Source organism: Eublepharis macularius, chromosome 14 (genome assembly GCF_028583425.1).
Source record: "Eublepharis macularius isolate TG4126 chromosome 14, MPM_Emac_v1.0, whole genome shotgun sequence".
Lineage (NCBI taxonomy): Eukaryota > Metazoa > Chordata > Lepidosauria > Squamata > Eublepharidae > Eublepharis > Eublepharis macularius.
In genome coordinates this window covers 36,292,289-36,301,951 of record NC_072803.1, presented here as the reverse complement: position 1 = coordinate 36,301,951, position 9,663 = coordinate 36,292,289, and the positions used below count along the sequence as shown (strand labels likewise).

Below are 9,663 nucleotides of genomic sequence, written 5' to 3'. Positions count from 1 at the left end.
GTCCAAACTAATTTCTTGTTCTCTCTGCCACAGACAGTTCTCACTCTGTTTATGATTCCACCATGCAATTGTCAATTTTTTTAAAAAAGATGAATGGAAAGCAGGACTCTGGCACAAGAAAACTATTTTATTGTATTGTACAACTCAGGTCCCAAATAGCCCCCAAATGCAGCTAGTACACGATTGGGCAGCAAGCGATTCTTTTTAGAAGAAAATCACCCAGAATACTTTAAGCTGACCAGAATAATGTTCCCAGTCTGGTCCTTCAAACTATGTGCGGTAATTATTTTTGACTTCTCTGTACCACATGGAAGTGCTTCTCCCTTGGGTCTACTCAGCATGTGGAAAACTCCCAGAGATATCAAATTAATTAGTAACTTGATGTTCACAAAGCTCATTTGTTCTCAAGAACTGATTAAACCTTAATAGCAATTCTAACAATCCATATGCAGAAGGCCAGTATAGATGTTGCAGGTTGCCCAGCATTCTGAGGATCTCAGAGTTCATTAAAAACAACAACATCAGCACAATTCTTTCCTAATGGTTGTAGGGAAGGAAGGAAGTATAAAAGGTAAAGGGCACAAAACATCCTAAGAACACTTTCTTGAATCAGATATAAAGCTGAGTAAGCCTGTCAAGGATTGTTCCCTACAGTATTCATGAGGAGGAGAGCCTTCAGTTGTCTTACAATGGCTGTTTTCATACTGCTTACCAGCCACAGAGCATTACGCCAAGCTCCCGGAACGACAGCGTCTTCCTGGTGCGATTTCGCATGAGAATGGTAGTTCTCACGTGAAATCATGCCAGGAAGATGCTGTTGTTCCGGAGCTTGGCGCAATGTTCCGTGGCCGGTAAGCAGTGTGAAAACAGCCAGTGTTCCTTCCTTACATACCTTCTATTTCCTAACCAGAAACTCAGTTCTTACACAAAAAGTAACATATATTTAAGTAAGTGTACTTATTTTCCAAGAGTGAGCATGCAGCCATATGTGGTCCCAAAGTCTACTGCTAGTGATTTATTAGATCTGGGTTCCAATCCAACCAGCCAGTTGACTCAATGGCTGCGGTGAGAAAACTGTTCTCTCTGCTAACCTTTTCCAATGAACTGTCAGGACAAAATCAGATTGCCCTATAAGGTTGCCAACTCCCGCCTGGGAAATTCCTGGATATTTGGGAGCAGGGCCTGTGAAGGGGAAATTTAGGGAGGCATTTCACCAATAATACCATACAGTCTGCCTTCTGGTGCTGCCATTTTCTCCAGGGGAACTGATCTCTGTAGTTTGGAGATCAATTGTAATTCTGGGACAACTCCAGAGCCAACCTGGAGGCCAGCAAAGCAACCCAAATGCCCCATTATGTCACCTTGAGCTCTGTGGTGGAAGTCTGAGATACAGGTTAATAGTTATTTAATAACTATTTATTTAATAACTAAGTTATTAGTCATTTAATAATTTGTAAATGTTATTAGGATTGGTAACCCCCTGCCTAGAATCTCGGGAAGTTTCTGCATTTCTTCCTGGGCTCCTATAACCACTTGGCATGAAGTTAATTGTGAATGAATTCAAGGAAGGATCCTAGCTCAGCGTCATAAATTATGCACGTGGCTAGGAGTTTCCTGCTGTCAGCAAGGCAAAGATGTTCCTTATGCATTCACAGAACTCTGCTCTTCTGCATCCAACAGCAAGACACTGGTATGTACACTAGTAGGTACACAGTGGCCTTCAACTGCTGGTTTCCAAGTAGTAATTGCAGTTACCATTCTGATGTCTTGAATGTATGAAAGTAGTGACCATGGATTGTTCCCTCTTATCTGTCAGTTCCCTGACAGGGAAAAGAGAGACGAGGAGGCGCAGGGCATATACTTGCTGTAGCTTAAACCTTTCTCCTTGCAGTGGTTTTTCACAGTGGCTTTTCTGCTGAGGAAGCCCTACAAATCTGCCACTGAACTCTGTGCATTATTGAGGTTTGGGGACTGTCTTTAAGGGCACAATTCATGCAGGGCCCTGTCCTGTCCTTCTGCACTTCACTATCACGCCTTGTGACCATTCATTCCCGTGCACTATTAGACAGGCTGTCTTTAATTGGTAGCTCATCAACCAACACTCCTCTTCTCAATGAGGAAGCCCTATAAGCTTCCAAAAGCCTGAGGGATCCAGAAATACAATTTGAAAACTGTAGGCTTAAACTGACTAGACACCATCTAGAGAAAATTTAAGTACTGAGATGTGATTACAATGGTGCCTAGATACATTGGACTGGGTGCCAATGTTGGTGCCATGACCAGGGCTTTTTTTCAGCTGGAACATGGTGGAATGGAGTTCTGGAACCTCTTGGAAATGGTCACATGGCTGGTGGCCCCGCCCCCTGATCTCCAGACAGAGGGGAGTTTAGATTGTCCTCCGCGGAGGACAATCTAAACTCCCCTCTGTCTGGAGATCAGGGGGCGGGGCCACCAGCCATGTGATTATTTTCCCAGAGGGCAACCCACTGAGTTCCACCACCTCTTTCCCCAGAAAAAAAGGCCTGACCATGACTAACTAGACACCTATGCCACATGAGTTTCCTGCTGGCTCATTGTAATCTAAACGCTGAAATTTTTGTGGCATAATGGAGACTTCCCCTTACTAACTCAACTTTTGCTTTTCTGTGCTTTATTATAGTTTTTGTTAGCATTATAAAAATGCAGCATAAAACAGCAGATGGATAAAAATTATAAGACAAAAAGTCTGTCAAAGTTTGAACGGCCTTAGGTATTATTAGCTAATGACTCTGAAAGACGATTATCTAAGATTTAGGCAAATAGCCCTAAAAGGTTTAGTTGACAAATACATTTCCATTGCTTTGAAATCTTGATGGCTGCTGGACTGTGCCACTTCAGACTGTCTGGGAGGTTAGAATGTTTTAGCATTCCCTCATATATTAAAAAAAAAATCCCTGCTCCATAACTGGCAAGCAAAGCCCTGATAGGCTGCTAGCGTGTGCCTGTGTATGTATTTTTTATACCGGGGAAGCACTCAAACACTTAAAACTCCCACCTTCCATCTGAAGTGGTAGATTTCAGCACACTAAATCTGCTGATTATGCAGCCTGGGCCTCCATTGCTGGAAGAGGCAGCATTTGGCGGAGGGTTAAGTTTGTACCCAGAAATGAGACCCTAGTAAAAGGCTTCACAATTGTGTAGGAAGAGAGGCGCCCTGAGCTTCATTGCAGGGACCTTTCAGGCAGCAACACAGCTATAAGACTTTTTTTGTGGTTATAGTTGGTGGGTAAGTTAGGCCTCAGCCTTTACGTCTGTCAGACCTGCTTGCCACCCACCTCTCCTCTAAGCCCAGTAGACTGGAACGCTGCTGCAGAGGATGTTAACTGTGGTGCTCAGGAGAGAACGATCGGTCAGTAACACAGGGAACCCTCCTTCTTCCTCCTCAGACTGCTGGCGGGGTGATATAAGCGGCTTGGTCTAAAGGAGAAAAGAAAATCGCTGCATTCTCAGAACGTGAACTGACAGCACCCTGACAGCACAGAACGTGACCTGACAGCACCCTCTTGCTATCACTATGAATCATGCAGAACTAGAATTGTTCTCATGGCTGTTCATCCTTCAGAAAAGATATTGGATGTTTTAATTTGGCTGGTTTGGGGGAGAATGAGGATAGCCATCTGTTAGAGAGTACCCAAGTGGAAAACTCTGTAGACGTGCATGGAAGGGGAGAAGAGTTCTCGAGAACTTGACAAACACTGTCCCTTCCTCCACACCTTTCCAAAGTTCTCTGTGCAGGCTTCAAGTAATTAAAGGGGCTTGAAGGACCCAACCATTTGCTGATGGGCAGAGGTGCTGCTCTTTTTAAGGAGCTGATACCTTGGCAGTAGGCCAGCTCCTCTTCAGGATAATTAAATAGAATTAGATACGAGCATCAGCGTTAGATACGATGCCCAGAAGCACAATGTTTGTGTTCCAGCAGTAAATTCCTGCCTCCAGATGCTGGGGATTGAGGACAGAGGATTGGTTGTTGCCATGGTGTCCTGCTTATGAGCTTCCCCATCTGGTTACTTTCAGTAGAATTAGTCCACACAAATAGATCATGTGGGCTAATTGTTCTTAAGACTGTCAATGCAATCCTAAGCAGTCGCACCTTTAGAAAGGTTTAATTCTCTTTTGGAATGCACTGTGTCCCTTTCCCTTCAGAATGCAGGTTGGGGTGTGTGTGCCCCCTAATATTAAAAATTCTGTGCACATGGGAAATAGATGTTAAGGAGAAAACTCTAGTCTTTCTCCCTGGTTTGTCAATTTCCTCTGTGTAGAATAGAGATCCCTGGATCTTGTTGAGCCTTTGAGCATCTTTGGATTTTGAAAACAGGTAGTGGATACTATAAAATAACTGCCAAGGATGGGGTGGTGGTGGCACAGCCAACCATAAAATGACTGCCAGAGGGGCTGGATCCATCACAAAATGTTTGGAGGTCCCAAGCCAAGTGTTTCCCCTATGATGGAGACAACTCTTTCTCAGTGGATGCTCCCTGTAATCACAAAGGTGCTGTCTCCTGGGCTGCCTCACCTGAACTTGTTGGAAAGCTTTAATGACAGTATCAAGGCTTTGGATGTTCTCCTTGTTCATCTTGGTGATATAGCAGGACTCTCCTGGCCAGGATCTGTACCCAATCAGCAGCTGTGCAAATGCAGGATTCACATGAACAATTTAAAACCCCATTCACAGTCTCAAGAAAATGATCTTCTCGCACCCCCTTCTGTTCCCCCCTTTCCACCTCCAGATCCATGCTCCTGCAGTTTCTCCCCATGCTATTTCCTCTTATATATATTTAGGAAACCCAGGGGATGCAAAGGTCTCAGATGTGTGGAACTGTCGTGTGCCTGTCAGTTTCACGTCAGCTCCTTTGCCAAGGTAGAACTCCACCTACTTAAAGCAACCATTGTCATACTTGGCTTTAAGATAGTGCTCATATCCTAACTCAGGTTATGATTGACTCTAGGCAAGTTAGTAATCTCTCAGTCTTGCTTTCTCATCTACAAAATGGAGATAAGCAGGGCTTTTTTTCAGCCAGAATGCAGTGGAATGGAGTTCCAGCACCTCTTGAAAATGATCACATGGCCGGTGGCCCCACCCCCTGATCTCCAGACAGAGGGGAGTTTAGATCGCCCTCCACGCCATGGCGCGGAGGGTGATCTAAACTCCCCTCTGTCTGGAGATTAGGGGGTGGGGCCACCGACCATGTGACCATTTTCACTGAGGGCGATTTAAACTTTAACCCCCCCTTGTTCCAGCTGACCCAAAGTGATGTCATTGCGTCGCCCTGAAGCATGTGCACACTTTGCATGTGTGCATGTGGTAGCAGGGGCACCACTTCCCGCCAGGAGTTGCCCCTGTGCTGGCAACCCACTGAGTTCCACCATCTCTTTTCCCAGAAAAAAAGCCCTGGAGATAAGTAATCAGTCAAATTCCCTTGCCTGTAAATAAACTGCTGCAGATATTATCTAGCTAAAAATACTTTGAAAATTTGGCAGTGCTGTGTAACTTAATGAAAATTATTTCTGCAACCATGATGATGAGAAACTTTCTTGAGATGTGAACAAGGGACCTATGCTTCTAATAAGAGCCCACAAGCCATGCAAATGTGCTCCTGAAAACCTTGTGAAACATTAGCCACATGATGCTCACTCTTTCCCTCTGGGATTTCCCTTTAGAAGTTGCTAATCACATCAAGCTAATCTTACATTGCTGTAGTCATACACCACAGTGGCGGAAGAATTGCCATCCACATGGGCATGGAAAGTTGCTAGCCTCTCTTTCTGAGTCATGGAAAGGTGCTGCAGAGAGCCTTCTCCATCCAGACCTCGAATGGTCATTTGCAGGACCTAGAATGGTACAAGAGGTTTTGTTGTGAGCAAAGGGAAGGAAGTATGTGTGAATCAGAAGATGAGATTAAAGGAAATACTACTGTGTTGTGAAGTGAAAAGATAGCCATCTTTTGAAAAGCTAGATGCTGATGGTATTGCTCAGGGGGAGAAAGGATGATTTCTTTAAAAAGCATTAGTGGTTTTTACTGGCTGGTGATTATGAGCTATGGAGCACATCTCATCAGCTTGAGTTGGAATAGCCAGAAGAGCAAACAGAAGTTTGAGTTTCTGCTGTTGGCTGGGCAGAGTGGGGGGCCTTAAGGATATGCTGTTTGTTTATTACAGATTCTCTGTCAGGGTTCCTCTCCATTCCTCTGCTCCATCTGCGTATTTGTATTGAAACAGATGTTGTAACAGCATCATAACTCACCTGTATTCTCTCCCTGCAAGGAAACCAAGGATGCCCCATTGGGAATTCCTACAACTTGGGCAACTGGGATATTAGAAAACATGTATAGCAATTGTTTTGTCTACGAGTCTCTCTACCCAAGACATCTTACACAGGGATGCTCAAGTGACACAAGCTACAAGAGATGAATTACACAAGGAGGAGCACCTGAAGGGAGTCATGATGTTAGCTGGGAAACTGAGTTTTAAAAGAGATCAGAAGGCTTTGTCAATTTCCCCTCTCTACAGAGCCAGGGAGATGGCTGCTCAGAGGGTTTATTTCCTCTTTGCCTCCTAGAAGGGAAGGTGAAACTGACAGAGCTTTCAGGAGGCAAAGAGGAAATTAACAAACCCCCTGAGGAGCATCTCTCTGGCTCTGTAGAGAAGCGAAATTGACAAAGCCTTCCAATCTCTTTTAAAACTCAACTTCCCAGCTAACATTGCGACTCCCTTCATGTGCTTGTCCTCGTGTAATTCGTCTCTTGTAGTTTACTTCTTACATTTTGTGAGGTCTTATATTCAAGTGTACTCTCTCCCTAGCAGTGCATGTGTACACAGTGGGAGAATAAGTATAAGATCTTTCACTTGTGAGCCCCAGAAGATGTCTTATGTAGAGAGAGACTCAGTTGGGCAGGGGTTCCTCTTTTCTCTCGCAGCAGGTATTTATTTGCTTTCACATGATTCAGCCAGTAGGTGACAGGAAGGTCTTTGCCAGAGCACTTTGTCTATCTGTCCAGTGGAAAGAAGGAAAAGCTAGAACTGCTCCTGGTAAATTAGGTAGGAAGAAACTTGGTGACTACTAACTGGCACTATATCTTCTCGAAACGTCTGTGCATCTGAGAAAAGGGATATTTTCAGTTGCTGCTCAGCAAGATTCGAAGCAGTAGGGATGCTAGGCTATGATGGGTGCAAAATGGACACCAATGACCAAGGAATACATTGATGAAGATCAAAGTAATGTTACATTATAGAATTTTTCCTTGTCAGTGTGGAATAACTGAGCACAGTTTTGAGGTGGTGAAAGAAAAGGTCTGTATCAGCTTGGTCAGCAGTTTTCTGAGGGCAGCAAGCCAGCCCAAATAAAACCACTGCAGCTCCTCGGTGGCACAGGACCTGCAACCTACCACAGTTCAGCCGCTGAATACTGAGTCAGAGACATGAAATCAGGCAGCCGTAGTCTGGCTGGGTAGTGAGAATGGTGCATTTCAGCAGCAGAACCCTTTGCTTTCATAACTCACTCAAATAGCAGTTCTCAGGGGAGAAAATAAAGAGCCTGCACTGCAGGTACAAAATACTAGGCAAGGGGCACTGTTGGAAGTGACCCAGCAGCAGACTCTTCAGAAATAGTAAATTCCTGGGAGAATTCCCAGTGAGCTCTTGCCTTGGAGGCCCTGCTGGCGGTCAAGAATAAGCTGAGCCCTCGGTGGCACTGGCAATGCCGCAGGGTGGTTCCGATCAATCACAGGCAGAGGCTTGCCTCTTGCCTCCTCCCACTCTGATACCAGCAGCGGCACAGCTGGAGGCAGTGGGCAAGCCTACTTTTATCATTGTCACCAGGGGTGAAAGTAACTTACTGGTACTTTCTCTTGGGGTGGGTGGAGCTCAAGCCAGAGGATGGGAGGTACTACTGTGACACTTTCTTGCTGGTAGTCTGTACCCATTTTCCTCTACCCCTGCTTGTCACCAGCCCTGTTCACATGTTACAGTGAATGCACGTGCATCCTGCATATATGTGCATACACTGGTCCGTAGGAAAGAGGCAATGCAAGTTCACTTTACAAATGAAACTAGTACCTGGATAAATGTGCATTTTTGGCCACACGTTCAGCTGTACATGCGTTGGATGGAACATGACAATTATTCAACGCATGCAAAAAGAAAAATTGAGTGTGTGCGGATTGTACGTGCATTCACTGTGACTTGTGAACAGGTCTAGTATCGTTGTGGATTGGGTCTGAGCTGAGCACTCCCTGCTGCTTGGCCTTGGGGTGTTTTATTATCCTGAGCCACTCCTGGAGTTCTCCATGCCTGCCACCATTTTACTGTACTCACCGTTTCAGTGTGCTTCTCTGTTATGTGCAGGCCCATAAGAAGGAAACCCAGAACAATTAAAACTATCACTACCACAACCACCACGCCAATCAAGAGCTTTTTGCAAGGGAGTCCAGGGAGCCGGGGTGATGCAGTATAACGCTGCAGCAGCAGAGAAAGAGAGGGAAAAAGAAACACTGTTATTATAATTAATGTTGCTTATTTTACCAAAGGTAGAATAATTGGCTGGAGGTAGCAATTAAAAAACAAACAAACACCTTGCACATTGGAAAGGCATGTCAGGGTGAAGTCTATGTTGAACCCGTTCTCTCTGCTAGATTTCTATGCCGGTAGATATTTTTACATGGGACACTCAGTCACAAGAGCCCCTTCTGTAGATTGAATTGGTACAACCCAAACACAGTTTTACCACCTAGACCACAGGGGACAGTAGCAAGAGCCAAAATGTCTGTGTTAGAGGGAACTGGGAAAGGTCAGAATTAATTCATACGACCTGAACTGCCATTTCTTTGTCCTCATCCAACTGACAGGTGATCCTACCAAGAGGAAGTTGTTTGGGGTGGCAGATTTGGGGTACCATTCAAGGCAGAAGAAGGGGAGATGGACAGATCTGACTCAGGAGGCACAATCCAGTGACAAGCTGCCCTGTGCAAACTCCACTGAAATTAACCGGAGCTGCTCTTGCGCAACTCCCATTCATGTCTATGAGGTATGTGCAGGGGAACTTCCCTGTGGATTGTGCCTGATGTGTTGCTGTTAGCATTTTGGATCTTAGGCACTAAAACCCCCATGGGCCAGCCCTGGCTGCCCTCCTTGGTTGCCATTGCCATGGGTTGCAAGCCAGACCTTGCCATTATAAGAAAGAAATTGCTCTAGTAGGAGAAAGACTTACAGGCGGTGCCTCCATGAGAAGAATCTCCTTGCTATCTGTTGCCATTCTTGCCAACTCCGAGCAGGTCCTTTGGTGCTCTGCTTTGCTTCTTGGAATCCTGATATTTATATCGGATACTGAGAACTAAAGTGCTGCAGTAACATCTCGTTCCTTTGACCCTGGTGTTGGCTGAGAGCCGTACTTGGCTTTGCCCTTTGATTTGGGAACCTGTTTTTCATTGCACCTTTTCAGAGACAAGTTTGGTAAGTGGCATTTGGACTTGAGTCAGCCAAGAGCTTCTGAGGAAACTTGCCCATATGCACAAGGGCCTCTTAGCAGCAAAGAGTCTCTTTGCCATCTGAAGGCCAAAGTCAATTTGCTCTAAAAGATTAGTCATGTTTCCACAAAACTATAGGCACAGCTTGTCAATACAAGCAGGATTA

At 45.1% G+C, this 9,663-nt stretch overlaps 1 protein-coding gene across 1 annotated transcript; it reads right to left on the bottom strand.

The window, feature by feature from the left end:
* Positions 1 to 2,922: 2,922 nt before the first annotated feature.
* Positions 2,923 to 9,347, bottom strand: SFTPC (surfactant protein C). The gene is made up of 5 exons (XM_054998614.1): positions 9,242 to 9,347; positions 8,350 to 8,490; positions 5,728 to 5,868; positions 4,553 to 4,663; positions 2,923 to 3,456 (listed from the first exon to the last, which is right to left on the bottom strand). The coding sequence occupies exons 1-5, from the start codon at positions 9,284 to 9,286 to the stop codon at positions 3,322 to 3,324; spliced, it is 573 nt and encodes a 190-aa protein (XP_054854589.1). The 5' UTR covers positions 9,287 to 9,347; the 3' UTR covers positions 2,923 to 3,321.
* Between the last annotated feature and the right edge of the window lie 316 nt (positions 9,348 to 9,663).

Bases quoted from the DNA above. Each gene is read 5' to 3' on its own strand.
- SFTPC (XM_054998614.1), bottom strand. From the start codon at position 9,286: ATGGCAACAGATAGCAAGGAGATTCTTCTCATGGAGGCACCGCCT. The intron at 5,869-8,349 runs GTGAGTACAGTA...GTACCATTCTAG, and splicing joins CAGAGAAGCACACTGAAACG to GTCCTGCAAATGACCATTCG. The intron at 3,457-4,552 runs GTGAGGCAGCCC...TTTCTCCTTTAG, and splicing joins AAGCTTTCCAACAAGTTCAG to ACCAAGCCGCTTATATCACC.